Source organism: Leucoraja erinacea, chromosome 4, assembly GCF_028641065.1.
Source record: "Leucoraja erinacea ecotype New England chromosome 4, Leri_hhj_1, whole genome shotgun sequence".
NCBI classification, from domain to species: Eukaryota; Metazoa; Chordata; class Chondrichthyes; order Rajiformes; family Rajidae; genus Leucoraja; species Leucoraja erinaceus.
The window spans coordinates 80,133,744-80,159,303 of record NC_073380.1 but is presented as its reverse complement, the minus strand read 5'-3'; the positions used below and the strand labels follow the sequence as shown (position 1 = coordinate 80,159,303).

General features: G+C 38.8%; 1 protein-coding gene across 1 annotated transcript in view; it reads right to left on the bottom strand.

Annotated features, from left to right (window-relative positions):
* tgfbr1b (transforming growth factor, beta receptor 1 b) overlaps positions 1-25,560 on the bottom strand; it is a 62,998-nt gene that overhangs the window by 9,036 nt on the left and 28,402 nt on the right. Inside the window, exons 2-8 of the mRNA XM_055634625.1 lie at positions 17,325-17,570; positions 15,395-15,637; positions 13,092-13,322; positions 8,394-8,561; positions 6,443-6,599; positions 3,460-3,584; positions 2,997-3,127 (exon numbers count right to left, since the gene is read on the bottom strand). Coding sequence (XP_055490600.1) covers positions 2,997-3,127; positions 3,460-3,584; positions 6,443-6,599; positions 8,394-8,561; positions 13,092-13,322; positions 15,395-15,637; positions 17,325-17,570 — 1,301 coding nt within the window. The remainder of the gene's footprint in view (positions 1-2,996; positions 3,128-3,459; positions 3,585-6,442; positions 6,600-8,393; positions 8,562-13,091; positions 13,323-15,394; positions 15,638-17,324; positions 17,571-25,560) is intronic.

Sequence of the window (25,560 nt, the reverse complement as noted above, 5' to 3'; positions counted from 1 at the left end):
CTGTCACTGATACGTGTGTATGTGTTGCCACTTGACAGCCCAAGCCTGGATTCTATCCCAGTCTTGGTGCTTGCCGGCAGCAAATCTTTCATTTACTGGAAAGCTGCTGATGACAAAAATAGACAGGGTATTAATTAGCCATTTGGATTTGTTCTGCTTTCTATGGATAAGACACCTGGGCAACTTTCCACATTGTCAGGTAAACGATAGAGTTGTAACTGTAATGGAATAAACTTGGTAAGAATATTATTTCAACATTACGTTGGATGTCAATAGTTTTTTTTGATTAAATCCAGAACACAGGGAGTTTCTTAATAGAATCTTGGATCAAGTGAATCCCTTGAGCAGAGAGGGTGCATGAGTATATTTTGAAGAGGAAAATCAGGAGGTCAAAAAGAGGCCATTGAAATAGGTTTGGCAGACGAGGTAAAGGAGAATCTAAAATAAATTAAAGTATACCAAGAACAAAAGACTAAGTAGGGAGAGAATAGGGCACCTTAAAGACCTACATTTCTCTATAGAGACATTGGAGATGAGAGGTATTAAATTAACTGGTTCTCATCTGTATTCAACATGGAAAAATACACAGATGCTAGGGAGCTGAAGAAAGGTGACTGTGATGCCTTGAAAAGGGTCCACACCACAGAAGAGATGATGTTGGAGGTCTTAAAATGCATTGAAGTAGATAAATCCCTGGGACATGATCATGCATCGGAGGACATCGTGGGAAGATAGGGAAGTATTTGCAGAGGCCTTTGCAGAGATATTTGTATCATCGACATCTAAGCATGAGGGGCTGAGGGACTGGATGGTCGCTAATGTTGCGTCTTTATTTATGAAAGGCTGCAAAAAAGTCTGGGAACTGTAGATTGGCAATATCTAACACATTGTAATCATCAATCTTCTTGGCACCTCTTCAAGAAACTCAAATTAAATTTATGAATCATTATTTCCCGACACAAAGCCTTGCTGACTCTCCCTCATCAGCCCGTGCATACCAAATGCCCGTAGATCCAGTTTCACACAATCCATTCCAAAAACTTAACCACCACTAATGTTAGATCTGCAATTCCCAGGCTTTTCCTTGCAATGTTTCTTAAATTCTTGCTTTCCACAATGTTCTCTGTTCAGTTTTGTTTAGTTTATTTATTGTCACGTGTACAGAGGTATAGTGAAAAAGCTTTTTGTTGCATGCTATACAGTCAGCAAAAAGACTATACATGATTACAATCAAGCTGCCCACTGTGTACAGATACAGGATACATTTGATCAGGTCCCAGAGATGTTATCTAACATCATGCGTTTTAAGCAAGCATCTCCTCTTTTGTAATGCGGACTCTATTCAAAACATTACTCTGAACTTCCAAGTTCCCAAGCATCCATATCTTTCTTCACAGCGAATAGAGACAAAAATATCAATTTAATACTTCGTCCAGCTCCTACAGCTCCATATGTAGATGATCTTGTTGATCTTTAAGGAGCCCTGTTCTCTCTCTGGCTACTCTTTTGTTCTTATACTTGTAGAATCACTTTGGATTCTCCTTAACTTTATTTGCCAAAGTAATCTCATGTTCCCCTGTTCCCCTCCCAATTCCCTTCTTAAATGTACTTCAGCAGTCCCAATACACAAAGCATTTACTACAACCCTGCAGCCCTTACCGGGCATGTCTACTTTTGTTCGATCAGAGGGTTAATACCTCATAATCCAGGATTCCATACACCTGCAACCTTGCGTTTCATTTCAACAGGAACACGTTTGCCTAAACTCTCCCTATCTCACTTTTGAAAGCCCCCCACTTACCAGACATCCTTTTAACTACAAACAGCCTTCCCCCATTCAACTTTTGAAAGTTTCTGTGTAATATAATAAAAATCTCCTTCCCCAACTTTTTCTTCAAAAACTTTTGGACCAGTCTTATCATTATCCATAATTATTTAAAATCGAATAGCATTATAGTCATTGATACCAAGGAGCTCCTGCAATAACACTTCAATCACCCGTCTGCTGTATTTCCCAAGTGGTCTAATTCTGCCCCTTCTCCAATTGTGCTACCTACATATTGATTGATCCACCCCAGTCCAATCCTTACACATTGGCAGTCAAAGTCAATGTTTGGAAAGTTAAAATCATCCAACTATTACCACTCGGCGGAGAAAAATGTGATTGATTAGAATGACAACAAAATAGCTACCACTGACAAGAGAAAAATGTGATACAAACCTGACACTATAGGAATAAATCAAAACAAAACAGCATCTGCTACCACATTTCCAAATAAGACATGTTGGAGATAAAACATGACAGTAAGGTTCCAATAACCATACACCAGCTTCTTTAAACCTACGATATCAATTTTGAGAGCTTTCAAATTTGTGCTAAAAAGTTGGACTATATCAAAAATAATGGTTTGAAGCTTTTCAATGGTAAATAAAGGCAAAATTAAAATAACATTGATGCAATATAATGGAATCAAATTTTCATGAGAGAATACATAGAAGTTTTTTATTTTAATTCAGTCAATAAAAGGTTAAAGGCAAACAAAGTGCAAGCACAGATTAGCCCTTTTTTAAACAAAAATATTCTTGATTTCATTTCCTAAATGAAGAAAACAATATTTTAACCGAAATGAAAAACTCACAGGTGCTGGAATAACTTTGCGCATCAGCCAGCATCTCTGGAGAATTGCGATAGGTGACTTTTGGGGTCTGGATTCTTCTTCAGGCTGATAGTCCTTCCAGCTTTCTCCTTCCAGTACACTCAGTCTGAAGAAGACTCCTGACCCAAAACGTCACCTCCCCATATTCTCCAGAAATGCTGCCTGACCCGTTGATTTACTCTAGCATTTAATGTCTTCTTTTGCAAATCAGCATCTGCAGTTCCTTGCATCTAAATGTTTGAATCCAGGTTAGTGTTAGGTGCCAATGGAATGTTCTAACCATGCAAACACTGACACAGCAAAGCTGAAATAGAAGTAATTGAAATTCACAAGTGTTACCTCACAACTTTGCCATCGGTTAGGAATGTTTGGCCTCAGTTTCTGCTCACACACCACCTTCCTCATTTCCTCAATCGAAGGGTCTGATGGTACCAAGTCATAGTAAGGTAGCTGATAGTCTTCGTGAATACCTAAAACATGGGCACATAAAAATCAAGATCTTTGGACTCATAAAAGTTGTAAACAAATATAAAGAAATAACAAAGAATGGAAATTACAATACACAAATATTAGAAGTTGATCTTGCCAAAATCATATCATAATGAATAGTACATCATGCATCAGAACAAAGTGGCCACCCCGTCACAATTTTCCATTACATTACATAGAATTGGCTTCATCAATATGAAGAGAATATCTATTTCGCAAATGGTTATAAAGAATTTGTTTTACAGAGATAGAGTAGAAAAATTCTCTTCCCCACATGCCAAAGCAAGTTGGACATATGATATGCTTTACTTACCACCCACTGAACATCTCCGTGCAATTTCCCAAAATACTAAGCCCATAGCATAGATATCTGCTCTTTTAAACGACTCAAAATGTTTCATGTTTATGGAATCATCAAGAACTTCTGGAGCCATGTATCTGGACGGAAAGACAAATATAAACTACTGGCAAACATTGGTATAAAGCCATCAATCCAAATCAGCTTTTAAAAGCCAAGCAGCTGATTTTAAATCCACATGTGATACAACAGGCATGGAATTGTTGGTGGTGGGTTAAGAACATAAGAAATTAGTATGGTCTCTTAGGTTTGCCCTGCCATACAGCAAGATTATGACAAGCTTGCAATGTACTCAATGGTTGTGCATTTAAGTCCTCTTGGGAATAATAGAATACAAATGATTTTGAATTTATCAAAATATTGCATTTCACTGCTAAAAATACTAGCCACATAATGGGAGTGTAGCTCTTATTCTAGATGCTTCAGTTGAAGATACTGTTTTAATTTCTACTTGCCAATTCATCTCAGAATCACTCGTCCTTCAGTGTGATTATCTAAACTTTGGATTCCATAAAACCATCCTCTCAATTTGTTTCCAGAGAACAACCTACCCTCCCCAGAAATCATCCAGTGAATTTGCACTGCAATGTCACCAAAGCTCGCAGCTCTTTCATTGGGTACAAAGTCACGGACTGCACTGTACTCTTGCTGGTCCCATCAAAACCACGACAGGCCTATTGTTACATTGCAAATTCCTTGCAACAAAGAGAATCAGTGAACTTTGAAGATCGGCTTCGGCCAGAAGCATTGCCTGTCCATGTCCTGCACAGATGCTGCCTGACCTGCCAAGTTGCTTCAGCAATTGGTATTTTGCTCAAGATTCCAGCATCTCCAGTTCCTCGTGTCCACAACTGGATATATTTACTGCGCCTGTAGCCAATTGGCTTTCATCTTTCAACAATTTCAAAATCATTATTCACAGAAACTTTCACAACTCTTAGAAAATTCTCATTTTGCTTTCCTTCCTAACAAAATGAGTGATTTCACAATTCTGCACATTTAGCTCTTCTGGGACCTTTATTGGCCACCTATGGTAACTTCCCTGTCCACATCTCTTGGCAAAGACAATTACACTCTTTGCAATTTGCATGATGACAGTAAATTTAAAAAAATGTTCTGCCATTTTAGCCGAAGCATTTTAAAACCAGACATGGGTAACATTTCCTGGCAAAAGCCTGCCAATGAGAAAAGGAAACACATTTATTCTTGCTCTATCTTCCAACTACACTAACACATTACCTCCAGCATCAAGAACTTCCATTTTATGTAACAAACTTATCAAACTATTGAAAATCCAGATATACTGCATCCAATTGTTTGTATTCATCTCTCCTGTTTATCAACATGATGGTCTATAAACTCAGGGTTTTGTGGTCCCACCTTGATACCCGACTAAAGTCCACAAAACAAATTACATCATACAGCAATATTGAGAAAGGACGAGTAGTAGTAACGTTAAATTTTATTAAATTATTTAAAGACAATTTTCTGCACCCATTACAAGGAATTCCAAATGATGTTGTGGCCTTTTAGTTGCTAGCGTGACGAAGAAAACAAATGAAGATTTATGAGGTTAAAATTGTGCCTTTATGTACGCAAGGCTTTGAGGAAAATTCAAGGAACTCCAGGCAAGTGAGCTTAATATCAGTGGTAGGCAAGTTCTATTCTGAGGTACAGGGTCAAAATGGATTTGGAAACCAAACGTTAATTAGGAAGTCAGCGTGGCTTTGTACACCTCACCAATTTGACTGAGCGTTTTTGAAAGGTTGACCAAGAAGAATGGTGAGGGCAGTGCACTAGACATTGTCTACGTGGACATTAGCTAGACCTTTAACAAGGAACCTTTGGGAGAATGGTCTGGAAGGTTGGATCACATCAGAAACCCATCCATATGGATACAGAATAGGCTGAAAATAGGCAGATGGTAGAGGTTTGTTTTTTAGACTGGTGATCATGGGGGTTAATGCTGGGTCCACTATCATTATTTAAAATTAGCGATTTTGATCTTGATCAATTGGTCACGGAATAGATATGGAGTTTAATTCAGCTAAATGCAAGATTTTGCATGTTGGCAAGACAAACCATGGCAGGACTTGCAGAATAAACTGTAGGACTCCGGAGGGTGCTGTAAAAGAGGCTGAGGGTTGCAGGTACATAGTTCCATGAAAGTGGAAAGAAAACCAGGTAGACAGGGTGGTGAATTAGGCATTTAGCATACTTTACTTTCATCGGTCAGGGTATTCAACATAGCAGCTGGAATGTCATGTTATAGCTATACAAGACCACATTTAGCAAAACCACATTTGAAGAACTCTGTGCAGCTCTGATCACCTTGCTTTAGGGAGGATATCATTTAAATGGGGGGAAAAAAGATTTGTTAGGATGTTATGTAGTCTGAAGGGTTTGAGTTGTAAGGAAAGGCTGGATAGTGTGAAATCTTTTTGCCATGGTGCCCAGGAGGCTTAGGGGTAACATTATTATAGGGATTTATAAAATAATGAGGTAAATGTATAAGGTAGTCACAGTATTTTCGCCAGGGTAGGGGAGCCTGAAGAGCATAGGTTTTAAGATAAGAAAAGAAAGATTTAAAAAGGACTTGATGGGCAATGTTTTCACACAGAGGATGGTCGAAGATGGAATGAATTGCTAGTGGTAGAGGCAGTTACAATGAAGACATTTAAAAACACACTTGATATAAAAGGGTGAATTCAGAGCCAAATAGATAACAGGAAAAAAGAGGTAGGTTTTTTTTAAAGTCAGTGGCTGAAGCAAGGTCTAAAGATATCTCTAGTTTTAAATATTAATTTACAATTCGATCTTGAAATAGTGCTCTTTTGGGAATTGACCGTTTCCCCCCCCCCGACTACAATGCAAACCTGAGGTATTTACTTTGATCCTTATTTCACAATATAATCACATACAAATAAACACAATTTACCTTTTTGTTCCCACTCTGTGATTTGGAGCAATATCAATCGTGTCTGTGGCCGAGTCATGCCTTACTGCCAATCCTAAATCTGCAATGCAGCAAGTTCCATTCTTCTTCACAAGAATGTTTTTTGATTTTAGGTCTCTGTGTGCGATGGCAGGTTTTCCTGCAGAAGGAGGGTTTTTCACGTCAGTATGCAAACAGATTGAAGCGTTTCTGCTGATAATATGACCGCTTTGTCAAACACTTACACTGCCACCAAAGAAGTCCTAGTGTCATAGTGTGGAAACAGGCCCTTCGGCCCAATTTGCCAACATGTCAGAGCTACACTATTCCCACCTGCCTGCGTTTAGTCTATATCCACTCCACACCTGTCCTATCCATGTTCCTAACTGTTTAATAAATGTTGGGATAGTCCCAGCCTCAACGACCTCATCTGGCAGCTTGCTCCATTCACCCACCATCCTTTGTGCGAAAAAGTCACCCATCAGATTTCTGTTAAATCTTTTCCCCTTCATCTAAAACTCATGTCCTCTGGTCCTCGCTTCACCTACTCTGGGCAAGAGACTCTGTGCATCTACCCGATATATTCCTCTCATGATTTTATACACCTCTGAGATCACCCCTCATCCTCCTTTGCTCCAAGGAATAGAGTCCCAGTCGACTCAACCTCTCCCTCTAAAGCTCAGACCCTCTAGTCCTGGTATCATCCTCATAAATATATTCTGTACCCTTTCCAGCTTGACAACATCTTTCCTATAACATGGTCCCCAGAACTGAACGTCTTATACAACTAAAATATGACCTCCCAACTTCTATACTCAATACTCTGACTGATGGAGGACAATGTGCCAAAAGCCTTTTTGACTACTTTATCTACCTGCGACTCGAGTTTCAAGGAACCATGAACCTATGCTCCTAGATCACTCTTCTTTACAACACTCCCCTGAACCCTACCATTCACAGTCTAGGTCCTGCCCTTGTTCGAGTCCCAAAATGCAACACCTCACATTTCACTGGATTAAATTCTATCCACCATTCCTCAGCCCACCTGGCCAATCGATCAAGATCCTGCTGCAATTTTTCACAACCATCTTCACTATCTGCAAAACCACCCACTTTTGTATCATCAGCAAACTTCCTAATCTTGCCCTTGTATGTTCTCATCCAAATCATTAATGTAGATGACAAACAGTAACGGGCCCAGCACCGAACCCTGAGGCACACCACTATTCACAGACTTCCAGTCCGAGATGCAACCTTCCACCATCACCCTCTGCTTCCGTTCCAAGAAACCAATTTTCTATCCATTCAGCTATCTCTCCTTGGATCCCATGCGATCTAACCTTCCAGAGCAGCCTACCATGCAGAACCTTGACAAATGTCTTAATGAAATCCATGTATACAACATCTACAGCTCTGCCCTCATCAACATTTTTGGTCAGGTCTTCAAAAAAACTCAGATGTGTGAATTATGACCCTTTATACAAAACCATGTTGACTATCCCTAATCAGCCCTTATCCATCCAAATGCCTGTATATCCCATACTCTAGTAACTTTCCAACTACAGATGTTAAACTCACTGACTTATAGTTCCCAGCATTTTCCTTGCAGCATTCCTTGAGGCACAACATTTGCCACCCTCCAGTCTTCCGGCACTTCTTCTGTATTTAAAGACGACTCGTAAATTTCAACCAGGGCTCCCACAATTTCCTCTCTAGTTTCCTACAATGTCCTTAGATATATCTGATACAGCCTACTTCAGCCGAAGTTCCTATTAGCAAACATGCCTCTTCCATGCAATTTTGGATTTTATCCTCAATCAAAAATATGTATACGGCCTTTTTATACAACAGTTTTCTGTTTATATGTCCTTTTCATAAAACAACTCAGTTTCTTCACTTGCTTCTCTAATGATATTCAAAATGTTAATCTTTTTGCAAAAATTAGCATTCTTACCTTGTGTACCAACTATTTCCATATGCAGGTGTGCAAGTCCACTGGCTGTAGAAAGTGCCAGTTTAATCATGCCTTCTACAGTAACAGTGTACCTGTTCAAGTAGTCAAACAGGGAACCATGTTCATGATAATCTGATACCAGCCACAGCTGTGTCCAGGTACCATTATCTGAAAGGGGAAGAAAATTAATTCAAATATATAAACTTTGTTTATATACAAATTAAGAATTTCACCAAAGAAATGAAGCATTTTAATGTCATATCTCTATAAATGTATATGTTATTCCATAAAAGAATAATGTTCATTCATTATCATCCAACTGACAAAATGATTCAAGAATGTTTTATTTCATTAGAGTGACACGCTATTCTTTGAACAAAGTGCTTCCTATCAACAGACCTTGGCCATCTATTCTTATCTCTTAGCTATGATCCTCGTTCTGATCAGCTAAGAGTTTAAAATATTTTGCCACATGTTGCATTTTCTGCTCTATAGAAATATTAGATGGTAAAGATTTATTTTTTGTTATATCCTTAATGTGAACAGGTTTTCAAGCCTTACAGAATCCACCTTACAAGTTTCACAACTCTTCCAATAGACCAATAGACCACGTCTTACTGACAAGATCTGACCATTGCTCGTGGCATGGTTCGATAAACTTCAATACCAAAAATATAGAATAAGACTTCATTGATTTGTTAATATAGTTCAATGCTCCATTTGTTTCACTGATTGAAAGGAAACACTTGAATGTTTTCCTACCAGATTAAATTCTATCAGTTCAATATCATTCATTAAATTACTTTTTATTCCCAATGTTTGTGTTTATTTAAATGATCCAGAGGTGTTTAAATTGTTGATTGCAAAACCTTTTTTGTCTAGATGGGACTTGACCCGTGTTTTGTGCAGTTTTGGTCTCCAAATCTGAGGACCAACATTATTTAGAGGGAGTGCAGAGAAGGTTCACCAGACTGATTCTGGGATGTGACTTCTTATGAAGAAGAAAGACTGGATAGACTGGTTTATACTCTCTAGAATTTAGGAGATTGAGAGGGGATCTTATAGAAACTTACAAAATTCTTAAGGGGTTGGACAGGCTAGATGCAGGAAGATTGTTCCCGATGTTAGGGAAGTCCAGGACAAGGGGTCACAGCTTAAGGATAAGGGGGAAATCCTTTTAAACCGAGATGAGAAGAACTTTTTTCACACAGAGAGTGGTGAATCTCTGGAACACTCTGCCACAGAGGGTAGTCGAGGCCACAGTTCATTGGCTATATTTAAGAGGGAGTTAGATGTGGCCCTTGTGGCTAAGGGGATCAGAGGGTATGGAGAGAAGGCAGGTACGGGATACTGAGTTGGATGATAAGCCATGATCATATTGAATGGCGGTGCAGGCTCGAAGGGCCGAATGGCCTACTCCTGCACCTAATTTCTATGTTTCTATGTTTTCACTAAAACATTCTCACTATTTAGCATTAAAATTAATCCATCCCTCAGCTGAGAATTTAAAAGATCAAATCTCTATTCTTGGCAGCTGTCCTACTTTCCATTGTTTTAAAAAATATATGATTTGTGTTCAGTAATCTCTTACACAGTTCAGATTTTAAAATTTAAATTAAATCTTACTTTGAATGCTGCACTGAAATTAAATAAAATTGTATGCAACTACAGGTTAGAATTTAGGGAACCTAATTTCACGAATGGTAGCGCGGATGAAATAATTGTAAAATAGCCTGTGATGCATTTTTAATTAGCCCTAACCAACGGAATACAATCACATTTTGTATTCAAGATTACAGGTTTACATAAAATGAACAAGACAAATGCAATTGACAGGCTTATATTCAAGACCTTCTACTGTTCCCTTTATAATTACTTTTTGTAATTTAGCTTAAGATGTGTTTTCGCTAGCAATAATTAAATTAGAATCTTGAAAAGTTCACACAAGGAATAACGTGGGACTGTTTATTCATTGATGATGAAGCAGCTTTGAGGAATCAAAAGGCCATTCATCCTTTGGTTAATAAATGAGGTCGCAAAAAAGTTGTAGCTGGGTCCAGTTAACATTCTCAATGTTGACATCATGGATATCGAGGAACACCAAAGTGATAATTCCCTATGTGTCAGGGAGCTTTGCACCTCAATTCCAAAAGCTTACTGAGGCTCTTTGGAGATCATATTTGGATGATAATTCTTCGATGCAAAGGACAATCACTCATCTCACCTCTAGTCCATGTTGGACCAAGCATAGAAAGACATTTGGAGTGGATTGGTTCTGACAGAGCACAAATTGAGCAATTGGCAGATAAGTAAGAGCTAAAAAATGGTTGTACCATTGACACTTTGCTTGTGATGAAGAATAGTCAGAGGGGATGGTTATTGGCAAGATTCAATTTCATCATTCTTCAGTAAATATCTGTGCTGAAACTGCACTGGAACAGCTCATATTTGGAGCACAGATCAGGGTGTGGTCAGTTACCATACATTTTGCTATATGCCCTCAGTCTGCTGAATTTACCAGCAGTGAACCAAATTGGCTGAACTATTTATACGCTGGCAATTTTGAGAAAAACTATTCCCATTAGTTTATTAATTACCAATAGTCACCCAAATGTTTTCCTTTAAACAGAATAGGTCGGCACAGGTTGGGGGCAGCACAGTGGTGCAGCGGTAGAGTTCCTACCTTACAGCGCCAGAGATCCGGGTTCAATCCTGACTATGGGTGCTGTCTGTACAGAGTTTGTACATTCTCTCTGTGACCATGTGGGTTTTCTATGGGTGCTCAGGTATCCTCCCACACTCCAAAGATGTACAGTTTTGTGGGCTAATTGGCTTCGGTAAAATTGCCCCAAGGATGTAGGATAGTATTATTGTAGGGGGGGGGATTGTTGCGGACTCAGTGGGCCGAAGGATCTGTTTCTGAGCTGTAACTCTAAACTCCAAAAGCCTAAAGGTCCTGTCCTAACAGATGGTAGATGACAAGAAATTATTTTACAGGGTGGAGTACAATTATTTATGATTGTCTGCAATGCCTACACAATTATTACTTTTGAGCTGCTAGATCTGTTCTGCACTATCCCATTTAACACCTGCCTCTCCACAAGGACAACGGACTGTCCATTTTACCGGTTGTGATGACATTTGCTCCGTTATTATTGATAGGAATAATAAGGACATGATCAGTTTCATGCTGGTTCTCTCGCTATCTGCTATCAGCAGAATCTGGCAATTGTCCATCATAATTCATCCAGGTCAGTGATACTGCCAACAATGTTCACTGTCCCGAATTCTCTCTGCACTCTTGCATCACTTAAATAATTTTTCAAGTGGAGTAAATACAACAATAACATGTTATCGTAGCAATTTTCGTACAATTGAATTCCATAGAAATTCCTTTAAGAGGGCAATTAAAGGTCAACCATAATGCTGAATGGGTAATTCCCTGAAGAATTTCCATGAACAAAATGTGATTATGCAGCAATATTTTGTTTATTCCAGGTTATTGAAGTAACTGAAATTAAATTCCCCAGTTTTGATTGTGAGATTATGAAGTAATGTGTAGATCATTTATTCAGGCCTCTGGATCAACCTGTCCCAGAAGAACTACTAGACCACCACACCTCAATTTCAACTGATTCCAGATCATGCAGTTTTAGAAACTGCAATTTTCTATTCCATTTTTCCCCAGGGACAAACTCAGAATCCAAGCATGTTAAACAATAAGGTAGGACATTCTTACTGCAATGTCTGTACTATGGGAAAGACAAAAACAAGAATGAGAAAAAAGTGAAATGAGCTGAAATGCAGCTCAATCCTCAAGATTCTTTACAATAGACAATAGGCGCAGTAGGCCATTCGGCCCTTTGAGCCAGCATTCAATGTGATCATGGCTGATCATCCACAATCAGTAGCCCGACCTGCCTTTTCCCCCATATCTGACTCCGCTATAAGAAACAAGAGTTAAGATACACAGGAGTTGAAGATGTCCGGACAAATTCAGAGGTATAGGCTGCCCTCAAATTATGAACACCTGACTTATGGACGCCCCTAGCTACAAACAAGTTCCTATATGGATATGGTTACTAAAGTAGAGTGATTTTTGCATCTTATGGACAAAAAGTCGACATGAATATCTGTAAAAACAGATCCCCTTTGACAGGCTGCATATCAAATCCTCGCTTTTAAAAATACAAATGAATAACTTACCCAGGGTTAACAAAAGGGATAGAGAGAATAAAAGGAAAGATTATCTGCCAAGGCAAATATTTACTGTGGCTAGCAAATATATGGAGAAATTACCAGAACAAGTAAAGTAATGTTATAGGTTGAGGAAGATACATTACAAAAAGGATTCAGGGTCAGCAGAAATGCGGCTAATGGGGCAAAATAGGCCAATCTCTCCAATAGACCAAAAAAATACTCTTTCAAACTCCTTGACATTTTCACTGCTGAATTATAATTTGCTCTCCAAAATTGGTTAGAAACACTCTCCTGTTGTGGAAATAATTAGTTCCGAATTCACTTGTTCGAATTTAGGCATCTTAAAATAGCATAGGGAGTGCAGGTTTCACAAATAGCAATGTTTAAAATTGCACTATATTTAATCAAAAATGGCTAAGACTGAAGACATACTTAGCATAGGTGCAGAGTAAATTTTCTAAATGCTAATCTGTAAAGGCACAGAACAAAAATAAAAACCTTTGTTATCTGCTGCAATGAATCCAAGAATATTTTCATGGCGCAACATCACAGTCTGGTAAATTTCTGCTTCACGAAACCATGATCTTTCTTCACGCGAAGAGAAGATCTTGACTGCGACCTCTTCACCTCTCCATTTTCCTCGCCAGACTTCCCCGAATCGACCTTTACCTATACTTTCTTGTAATACAATTGTTCTTGCAATTGTCCTTTGCACAAGTAAAGGCAACCCTGAAATATGAAGCAAAATTATTATGATGACTTGGGTAACTATTCATCAGATTATGCAAAAGACCTTTTTTTTACCACATAAGCTTATTGACATTATAGTTCAACCTATACATTAGGAATAATTGCCTTTAAGATTGGAGCGGCTCAGTGGCGCAGTGGCAGAGTTGCTGCCTTACAGCACCAGAGACCCGGGTTCGATCCTGGCTACGGGTGCTGTCTGTATAGAGCTTGTACATTCTCCCCGTGACCACGTGGGTTTCTCTGAGAACTTTGATTTCCTCATACTCCAAAGACGTACAGGTTTGTAGGTTAATTGCCTTGGCATAAACGTAAAAATTGTCCCTCGTGTAGGATAATGTTAATGTGCGGGTAATGCTGGTCGGTGTGGACTCGGTGGGCTGAAGGGCCAATTTCCATGCTACCTCTATACTAAAAACTAAATTAATCATATTCTCCCCAGACTTTTGGTATAAATTCACAAAAACAACCACGTTACAATTACTTTCACTTTTTATAAAACTTCACAGCATTTGATTTTAATTAATCGCTTGTAAATACTTGCAAAGTCAACGTAAGAACTCTCAACAGTGGCACATTTTCCTCAGCACACTAACACGGATTCCCATCCTGTTAGTTTCCCAGTCTATAATCACACATGCTCATTATATTTGTTCTAGGTTGAGAATCTCTGAACATTTCCAATGCTGTAGCTTTAATAATTAATCACAAGGTCCATGGTAGAACTGGCAAAAAAGCCCAGGAAAATCAAGTAATGCTTCAATTATTGAACGCAAGTATCATAAAAACAGAAGTGTGATTGCAACAAAGATAAATACACACTGTGTAGGTAGCTTTGAATTTGTAATTTACACTGTTAGATGAAGGTGCAGCTCATGACTTGGTGACTGCCGCCCTAACTGCGCATGCGTGAATACCCGGGCCACTGCGCACACGCATGGAGGTGCGAAGGGATATTGGGGAAAAAATGTGTTTTTGACCATTCGCGCCTGCGCAGTTGGGGGAGGCCCGTCAGCCGTGTACAATTGAAAATGGCGTCGTTGACGCGGTAGGGATGCAAAATGACGCCATCTCCCCTCACGTGCACAGTGGGCCCGGTATCCGCGTGTGCGCAGTTGGGGGGCGCCAGTCGCACATGAACAGTTGGGGAAAGTGTTGTCCCGCACGTGCGCAGTGGGCCTAGTATCCGCGCTTGCGCAGTTGTGGCACAGTTGGAGAAAGCTTAAATTTCAGGAAATACCATAAAATTCAAGGAGATCTGGGAGTCTATTTCAGGGGAAAAAGTTTTGAGGTGTGGAAGCACGGGTTGGATTGCTCACTTGAAATTATTTTTTTGGAGAAGAACAATTACTTTCAAGTAAACACACTGAACCCTCATCAGTTCTTGTAAGAGGATTCATGAAATATTTGTGCTTCACAAATACAAATCGTACCATATCAAAATTTGCAGGACTGAAAAATAAAGACCAAAAGCACATTTCACAATTTACATATCAATAAGTGCAAATGCTAGTAATTCATAGACAGTAGTGGTGGGTCAACACTGCAGCTTACCAAAAGGTCTATTACCTATGCAGTGTTTTATTTGTCAATCCTTGGCATTTTCTTCCATTAACAATATCTCTGGCTTCTGTGTGTTTTTTTCAAACAACACAAAAATTTGTAATCTAAAATTAAAACTTTTCTTTTCTTTTTTCTTTTTTTTATTATTAAATTAAATAAAAAAATAAAAAAAAGTTGGTATATCCGTTTTTGCGAGTTTTGTGTTACAATAGAGCGATTGTTTTTTTTTTTTTTTCTTTTCTTTCTAGGGTCTTGTTTCCTTTCTTTACTTCCTTCTCTAACTTCCTCCCTAAGGGGCTTTCTTTTCCCAACACTTTCCTGCACCTTCACGATTCTTGCTCACTTTCCGTACTTCTCTTATTTCTATCTTTTTTAAAGCTCGAAAAACAAAGTGGTACAACAAATGTAATAAGATATATCTGATGTGTATTATTGTAATTTACTGTACTTCTAATAAAAATAAAAAAAAAAATAAAAAATTAAAACTTTACCTGAACCGGATCCTGAGGTGGTCATATCATAGATTAAATCTTTGAGCGTGGTCCCCTCAGAAATGAAAGGATGATCTAAAGATGGATCTTCTTCATGGGGAACACGATGATGAATGACCGCTCGATTATGAAAGAAATAGAAGGTCACCAGCAGTAAAATGCAAATCACACATACTGGTCCAGCGATGACTGCTGCCAATTCCACAGGTCCCAAATTTGGCCATGGAGGCTCCACTGGAGTCACTGGAAGTGATACATAAGCAACATTAGAAGGTTATATGGCTAGGTCTATACCATATTTGCACACTTTAGATATATTCTATCTTTAATCGTGGTGGTAAAACACGAAATGAATTGGATTTCAAAATCACATACACATGACCTCACCACCATGCCCCTTATGTTGCTGAAAACAATCAACTGCAAATCTTCTCAAAGTTCAGCACTCAAAATGCAAAGTATAATCCAGCACCTTTGATCTAGAACTTGTATAAACATTTGACCTAGCAATGCTAACTGAGCAATTCCCATCCACTGAAGCAAAGCAATTCCCAGAACTTTAAAAAAGGTATCAGGAATGTCTTGATGATTTAGAGTGGATCAACTGATTAAGTTGTTATTAAATTAAAAAACGAATTCACTGGTTCAAATCCAGATGGCCACTTCTTTATTTAGCAAGATTGAAATATTCACTTTTTTCCTGATTACTGCCATCTATTTTTTGGACTGCAATGTCTTTAAACCAAAACACCTGACAATTGCCCCAATTATTAAATGCACTATAAATCAAAGGGCAGTATTGCAATGCTTTATAAATACATCAGATGCAACACACCGTTGTTGCATTAAAATACTAATAATACAATAAATTCATAAAACAGTATTACTAGTTAAGAGCTGTGTTTGACTACAATCGTGGATATTGAGTAGAACAAAGCACTGATCAGCCTTGAAGTGCTTCTTGTCTATTTTTGAATGCCAATTTGTATGCTAATGGTCATAATGCCTATTTGTACTTATTGTGATCTGTCAACGAGGAAGTCAAGGATCCAATTGCATGGGGACGAATAGACGCTGGACCCCGAATTTGATAAGTTTTGAGGGGATCATGGTGTTGAACAACGAGTTATAGTCGATGAACAGTGGCTTAAATATATGTTTTCTTATTGTCCAAGTGCAGAGTGGAAAATCAGTGAGATCGCATCAGCTATTGATCTATTTTGATGTAGATAAATTGTAGTGGTTCCCAGTTTAATCTCATAGTTAAAGTATTGTTTATTTTCATTTAATGCATGATTTAATAATTTGTGACGATGCAAGATATATAAAATTCCTGTCTCTTAATTCAATTTCACGATAGGGTTGTGTAGTGGTCAATAACCCAAATGTAAACCAACTTCATACCAAACAAGTTAATGATTGAAACATCAATATGGGTAGCTCACCCAAGATCAAATAGTCTTTCAGTGCAACTCAAATCAAGAATCTAAACTGGAATTAAAAAAGATAATTTGCAGGCCTCACTTGTCAGAACCTACATTACGAAACTAGTTATGCAGCATGGTTTGTAACCACATACCACAAGTAATTGATCAATATGGCTCATATACGCAGTGAGTGTAAGAAGGCAATGGAATTAAAATAGTCAATGGCCCATTGAAATTGAAACTTAATTTTACTTGTGGGGATGAACTATAGTAAAATTAAGTTTCAATTTCAGGTTCTTGGCTGGCAAATTTATCCAGACCAGCAAAGATTACACAGATCCAACCACCATAACTGCAAAGGCTTAAAAACAGGGCAAATTCAAGATCACAAATCAAAGGCAACTCAGGGGAATCTTGCATTTCATGTCAGTCAACACAGAGTCAATACAAAAAAAACTACACCCAACAGTTTCTCAGAAATCCATGAACATCCAGAAATTTACCTCTTGTTGGCACAGGAAGATCATACTGGTTACACAAATCGGTGTCACAGCAACGATTTAATACAACATCGTTCTTGGATGTTGCACAAAGAAATGGTCGATCAGGAGGTATCAGTTCAGCATTTGAAAGACACAATTTGCCATGTAGCACTCGATCTCCCTTGCGAGAGAGTGTGCTCATACAGAGCCCATCCGTCTCACATGTGTAGTTCGTTGATTCACAATGGGAGCAGAAACATTTCAAACCTAGGAGACAAACAAAATATAATGTTTGCATAAGGATTAGATTATACATCAGTAACATTGTACAAGGTTGTTAATTCTTCAGTATTCAAACCCCTGGGTGCAATTCAACATCGTAGCTAACACAATACATTATTTCGCTAAGTTTTCAAACTTTGACTATGTATTTCTCAGCAAGATCCACAGCACCTGTAAACCAGAGGCTGATTTTCGAATTGCAATTTTTAGTAAAACCCCACACTTCAGCTCCCTTAGGGGAAAAAAGGAAAATTATGTTTAACGTGATTGCTTAAAAGTGAGAATTTAACAATGCCATAAAAAACTACCTGCAAATTTGAAATACACACATTCAGTCACAATTTTACACCATGTTAATATGAAAGCAGTTTTCATCTCTGCGGGAACTATCGATTTATGGATATGGGAAATTGTGAAATAATGCTTATTAACCTTGAATGGTATTTTGTCCTTACCACAACTTGAAGGGAATCCAATTTTACACATACAAATTGACCAACTGATTATTCATTTTGATTTTCAAAGCTGAATGTTGTTAACTTACAGAAAACGTCCTACAAGTACTTATTTTTAAATGGTATATCTCCAATATCCTATCAGCAAATTCCAATCAGCATCTTCCAAATGTCATTTGAAAAAGAGGGAATAATACTGTCTAAGCTACAAGAGACGATATCAAGAGCTATAACTTAAGTTATTATTAATTGACTATTATTCAGTTAGTATTTGTTTTGAAATACAGCATGGAAGTAGGCCTTTTGGCCCATCAAGAACACTGACCACCCATTCACACTAATTCTATGGACAGTAATAAAACATTCTGGCAAAGGCAAACAGAAATTTGGTATTCAGCGTACAATTCAACTGCTGAATCATTACTGAAACTTCCCAAATGCAGATGGTACACAATTTCTTTGGGAATTAACTGCAGAACTTGGTTTTCTTCTAGCTATGAAACTCAATTCACTATAGTACCAAAATAAAAGCTTCCAGTCAATACACTGGTGTCAAAAGATTGCTACCAAAGAATCTGCATGCAAATTTAGTATTCGTAGGCTACTCATTGCTTTGCTTTGTTCTAGGTTCCAGCACATAGGTTAGCAATACCTATTGCTGGTGGTGGCAGGTCTTTACTGGATCGGATTTTCAATCAGAACATTGCATTTGAAAGATTTGACTGCATCTACAAAAAATAATATTCTTCTTCCAAGTAGTCATTATTTTGGAATTGATACCAAGAAATGACCATGATTTCCTACGTGCCAAATGCCTCAATATTTGACAGGCCTATGGAGGCTAGCACTGGATTGGAATCTCCTGGAACCTGTTCTCAACCATCAAACTTACTGTGCCAGAATTGCAGGAAATGCAGAACATTTGAAATGCTAGATGGGTATGAGGAGTTCCAAAGAAAATTTCTGGGCTGCAATGGCAATAATTTATTGCACTAAACATTCTTAATCTTTTGATAAAAGCTAACTATTTTTGGTACTTCTTGTAATTATTATTATAATTATTATTATGTGGCCCAACTTTATCCTACTTACTTGAATTGCCTTGAAATAGACCCGGTTCAGGACTCGAAATTAGCGGTTGCCCAGTTTTTAGTATTTTAGTTTAATTTAAAGATACAACGTGGAAACAGGTCCTTCGGCCCACGCCGACCACCGATCACCCGTACACTAGTTCTATCCCACACATTAGCGACGTAAGTCAAGAGTTAAGAGTGTTTTATTCTCTCATGCCTCATTGAAATCCTTACTTGCAGCTGCACAACAATATAAACATAGTACTCCGTAAACAATTTTATAAACCAGAAAACAAAACAGTGTATATACACACACACACACACACACACACACACACACACACACACACACACACAACCACCCCCTCCCCCCCTCCCTCCCTCCTGGGATTAATAAAGTTCTATCGTATTGTATCGTGTGTGTAGGAAAGATCTCCAGATGCTGCTTTAAACTGAAGATAGACACAAAGAGCTGGAGCAACTCAACAGGCCAGACAGAATCTGGACAAAAGGAAAAGATTCCGTTTTGGGTTGGGTCTGAAATAGGTTCCTGCATACATTTGGAATGTGGAAGGAAGCAAGAGCACCCGGAGAAAACCCATGCGATCAAAGGGAAAAGTAGCAAATTCCAAACAGACAGCACCCATATTCAGGATCAATTCCGAGTCTCTGGCAATTTTAGGCAGCAACTTTATGGCCAATGTACTGCCCCATAGTCTTGAACTGAATTAAAGCATACAGTAGCTGTAAAGAGGGACATAGCATCACTTAGAGATTTAAGACTGAAAATGGATAGTTTCTTTTTTTTTTTAGTAACCAAAGTTATCAACGTATAATTTTTTGTGTGTTGGAAAATAAAATATAGAGACACAGCTGGTGGACTTGCTGCCTCATACGCCAGGGATCTGTGTTCGATCCTGTCCTCGGGCACTGTTTGTGTTGAATTGCATATTCTCCCTGCAAGCATGGAGGTTTCCTCCCACATCCCAAAGATGCATTGGCTTTGTAGGTTAAGTTGTCTCTGTAAAATTGCTCCCAATGTGTAGGGAGTGGATGAGGAAAGTGGGATAACAGAATTTGTGCGAATGGGTAGACAAAAATGCTGGAGAAACTCAGCGGGTGAGGCAGCATCTATGGAGCAAAGGAAATAGGCGATGTTTGGGGTCGAGTTTCAAACTGATGTGAGGGTGCAGGGGGTGGGAAGATGAAGGGAAGAAACAGAGACAGTGGGCTGAGGGAGTGCTGGGAAGCAGAGGAGAAAACAGGAACTACCTGAAATTGGAGGTCAATATTCATACCGCTGGGGTGTAAACTGCCAAGCAAAATATGAGGTGCTGTTCCTCCAATTTGCAGTGGGCCTCACTCTGGCCATGGAGGAGGCCCAAGACAGAAAGGTTGGATTCGGAATGGGAGGGGAAGTTGAAGTGCTGAGCCACAGGGAGATCAGGTTGGTTATTGCGAACTGAGTGGTAGGTGCTGTGCAAAGCGATCGCCAAGCCTGCACTTGGTCTCACTGAGGTTGATCATACGCTGAATAATCCAACCAGAATTTTGTTTGGAAGTGGAAAGAAATAATAGAAATTGCATTCATTGCAATGTGTAAAAGGAGATGAGATACTGTATTGTAATTTTGCTACATGTCATTGTGGTATATATTATGTCTTGATTGGTGAATATGTTTAGTTTGTGACTTTATTTGAAGCAGAAATAATATGTGAATCAGACCATAATTCTGATTGGTAACTACACACTTCGTCCGAGCACATTATCACACGCGTCATGCAAGCCGTCTTAAATTACCGCCAAAACTGTCATTTGGCAACCTAAAAAGCTGCCCAGGTTGCCCAGCTGGCAACAGGGAAAAAAAGTTAAGCGAGAGCCCTGCAGTGTTAGTAGCCTGTGAACTTAATTTGCAAAGCATGGACAAATACTCAATTCATCAATTATTTCCACTTCATGTACATTTATCATCTTTCATTGCTCTGAGAACATGAACCAAAAACAAACTTGGCAGCAAAAAGTAAAATCTTATTGGAAATGGCCATAGGATTAAAATGATAGATTACAAAGTTGCCTTAATATCAGATGAGATTCTTACTACTTATTGAAGTAGTAGCACAAAAGGTGCAATTAATTTATTACTGGCATGAACACAAATATTCTACTATTGCATTTGAAAGATTTTAAATATTAGATGCCATTTCAAGCACTTCCTCAAATATATATTTCCTGCAAGACTTCACAATGCAGAGTAATAAGCAAGTTTGGTATTCTGACTGCACATGCCCAGGTCATAGGTCATTCGCGATAAATATTCTTGGCAGCTCAGCCGCTGCGTGTGTACAGACCTGCATTTCCTGCAGTCAGGATCGAGCCTGGGTCTCCAGCGCTGCTGAATTGCTACTGGACCGTCCCTGTCCCCTCTAGAGTGTCCTATTCCAGTCCGGGGACAGCTGGAGATGTCCAGGGTGATCCTGGACTGATGGCACGCTGGCCCGGAGCAGTGGTGGCCCAAGCTTACAGCCAGCGCGGAGAGGAAGCACTAACTTCAGCTCAACTATGCCTGTTCCGCCGGGTTAACCAACAGCCCTGGACTGACGGGTCACCGGCCCGGCCCGGAGCAGTGCCGGCCCCAAGATCATTCCTGTAAACCACTTAATTTCTAATTAGGCTCTGCATATGTACTGATTTTTCTGATACCAGCCCACTAATACTAAACTAATATTTATTGTGTTTTTATGGCATTATTTTTGCATTTCACCATTGCCTAATGGATTTGTCTGCACGGAGTCCTGAACCACAACAAACCTTCATCGTTTCTAGCATTTCAGCAAAATTACTCGGCCCACAACGTAGGTTTATTTAGAGATCCAGCATAGAAACAGGCCTTACGACACACCAAGACTGTGCTGCCCATTGATCACACATTCACACTAGTTCTGCATTGTCCCACTTTTACATCTACTCCCCACACACTTGGAACAGCTTTTTTTTTCTTTTTCCCAAGAGGCCAATTAACCCACAATCCTGCACACCTTTGGGATGTGGGAGAAAACTGGAACACCCGGAGGAAATCCATGCTGTGACAGTGTGGGTTTCCTCCGGGTGCTCTGGTTTCCAAAAGGCATGCCGGTTTGTAAGTTAACTGGCCTCGGTAAATTGCCGAGTGTGTGGGGCGTGGATGCGAAAGTGGGAGAACATAGATCCAGTGTGAACGGGCGATTGATTGTCGGAGTGGACAGTGGACCAAAGAGCCAGTTTCCATGCTGTAACGCTAAACTAATCTAATATAGTAGTTTTGCTAACTCACTTAATGTACCTGTTTATAAATGTTATCCTCCATACTGTTGTTTAATTATTTGCCCAAGTTATTCCTTCAGAAAATTCAACTAAGTCTTTGCAAATTCACATTAGTCTTTCAAATTTGAAAATGGTTTTCACATTGCTCATCCAACCTACTGTCAAAAGATTAGCGGGTACTATAACATTATTACTTTTAAGAGATTTCAGCATACCAACTGGCTACACCAATTTTTTTCAACATTATTAAAGTGACCAGATTTCAAAAGCGTGCTGTTGGCTGCAAAACACATTGGAAGGTCTTTGGACAAGCTCTTTGTTGCCTAAAAGCAAGTTGTTGTCTTTTAATATTTGGATAATTCACTGATACTCAAGGTTCCCACAGTGAAAGTGAAGCATTGCACATTAATTGGTCACAAAATTATTGCTGATATCTCTCTCCCCCCCCCCCCCCCCCCCCCCACCCACAGATGTATCCACTAGAGCAGATCTTTCATTGCACCTACCAAGTTCCTCCTAAATTCAGAAGACTCAGAACTCAAGTTCTTAAAATTAGGAACTCTGAACTTTCTGCAGCCTATTTACTATATCTATGCCATTGCAGAACCGCTGGTTAAGAATATGTGCAGGAAGGGACTGCAGATGCTATTTGAGAATATATTGACTGTGGAGTGAAACAACAGTCTTTAGTGGGAAAAGCATCTAAAGGAGGAAAATGATATCCTGCTAAATCACTAATAAATTGGAATTTCCTCAAAGTACTTGAAATTCTAGCGCTGCCATCTTCAACCCTTGTCACAAAATCCCTAGAATAGCCAATCCACCAAACTTATTTCATATTATTTTAGATTCCATTGCAGCATAGTCTATACAAGATTTCTCAGGGCAAAACCATCAAACCCATTCTCTGTACGTAAACGATGCTTAGGGCCGAATGGCCTACTCCTGCACCTATTGTCTATGTATCTATGTTTATGTATCTATGTAGCTCCCTGAGTAAAATTAATCTTTAGAAGGTTCCAGACTTGAAACGTCACCTATCCATGCCTTCCAAAGATGGCGCCTGATCCATCGAGTTGTTCAAGCACATTGCATTTTTTATAAATAAACCAACATCTACAGTTCCTTAAGTTTACCCTTTTGGTTGCTGGGGGGACGGGAAGGAGGTTACTGTACAAGAGAAAATAACAGCAGCCAGTTCTATCTTTGAGGCACGGCAGGGTAGGGTGAAGTCAGACAGGGCTGTAATGGCAAGTAATTCGATAGTTAGGGGCACAGACAGGAGATTCTGTGCCCACAAACAGGACTCCAGGATGATGTCAGCTCCCTGGCGCCTGGTGCCACTGGGCGCTACAGATCATTCTCAAGAGGGAGAGGGAGAAGTCATACGTTGTTGTGCACCTTATATAGGTACCAATTACATAGTAGAAAAAGTAATGTGATTCTGCAGGTTAAAAAAAAGAAAAATCAGGACCTCAAGGGTGATTACTCCCAGTATCACATGCCAGTGAGAGCAGGAATAGAATGTTAGGTCACATGAATATGTGGCTCAAGAGCTGATGCAGGGGGCAATGTTTCAGTTTTTTGAATCACTAGGATCTCTTCTGGGCCTTAACTAATAATCATATCAATAAATTGAGGTAAATATGAAATAGTTTAAACTGATCTTAATATGCATTTCACAAACTGGGCATAGACATTTTCCCATCCCAAATTGCTCTCAAGAAAGCATACATGACTAAGGTGGCGGAGAACGTTCTTGACCTGCCAGACTTCTCTCAATCCATATTTACTGCAAGCATTTCATCAGCATTCACTAACAGCCTGCGTGCATCCTTATCAAAAGCTTTAAAAAATAAAAAAAAATCAGATATTCCATCCCTTCAGTCATTCAGCGTCAATTTTTACTTGGTAATCACCAGCAATGTATCTTGGGGAATTCGATTGTTACATATATCATGAAACAAAAGGAGTCATTATTTTACATCCTGAAACTTGGATGAATACCAAAGTTCAGTCCATTTTGCTAGACCAATATTTGGGAAGCAAATATTTTATTTTCCTCTGGCCCTTGTAGTATTTCTTCATTGCACAATCGTACGCAAATTTAAAACATGGATACTTTGAAAGTAATGCGTAGCTATCGATCGTTACACATTCATACAAGCATACAGTTTAATGATTAGGGAAAAGATAGACAAAATGGAGCTATCAAACATTGTGACAGACCCCCCTACATTACGAAGATAGTCAAAAAATGCTGGAGAAACTCAGCGGGTGAGACAGAAGGCATGGAGCGCAGGAATAGGCGATGTTTCGGGTTGAGACCTTCAGACTACATTATGTTGTATCTGAGATTGAGCTTAACTAGATATTAACCAAAGGTTAATTAAACATACATTTAAAAGTCTTCAGCACATAATTTATACAAAACTTTCCAATGTACTTTAATTTGATGCAGCTGCACTAAAGGTGGGGATGCTGGCATAAATATTTGCACATTTCCTGACTGTTTTAATATTAGTCCAATTCAAAATGTAACTTAACCATTTCCAAAGTGAAAATGAATAAGCTACAGTAAAACCCAGTCTTCCCCAATGCAGTCAAATTTATGAATTCTGAAATTTAGTCTTCGGTATAGGCTGAACTGGTCATTTGACTTACATTTTTTTTTAATGTTTCTTTGAAGTAGATTATAGAGGTAATGCTACAATGATATATGCAACAAATATTAACTACAAACTCAAGAATATTATTTTAAATGTAAATCGCAAGGAGAAGGCTGCTTGTATTTATTGTTATTAATGTCAGTTCTAGAAAACTATGTTTTGTGAAAAAAATCAAGTTTTAAAAATTTGAAATAAAGGAGGATGGGAATTCTAGATCATTAAATGTACAACTGACAATAGTTGGGCAAATAGATGGCAGGAACTGAAGTTGTGTTTATTATATTTCTACACTTGAAAATAGACACCAGGTACTCGTGATATTTGATATACTTTGCCATTCAAATGCACTTGGTTGCGAATGTCAAGACTATTTTAAACAGCATCTGCAGTTTCTTGTATCTAAATTTTACTGTTCCACTGTGAAATCACCTCAAAGTATGGATACTTTAAAAACGTTCTCCTCCTCTCACTGACGGGA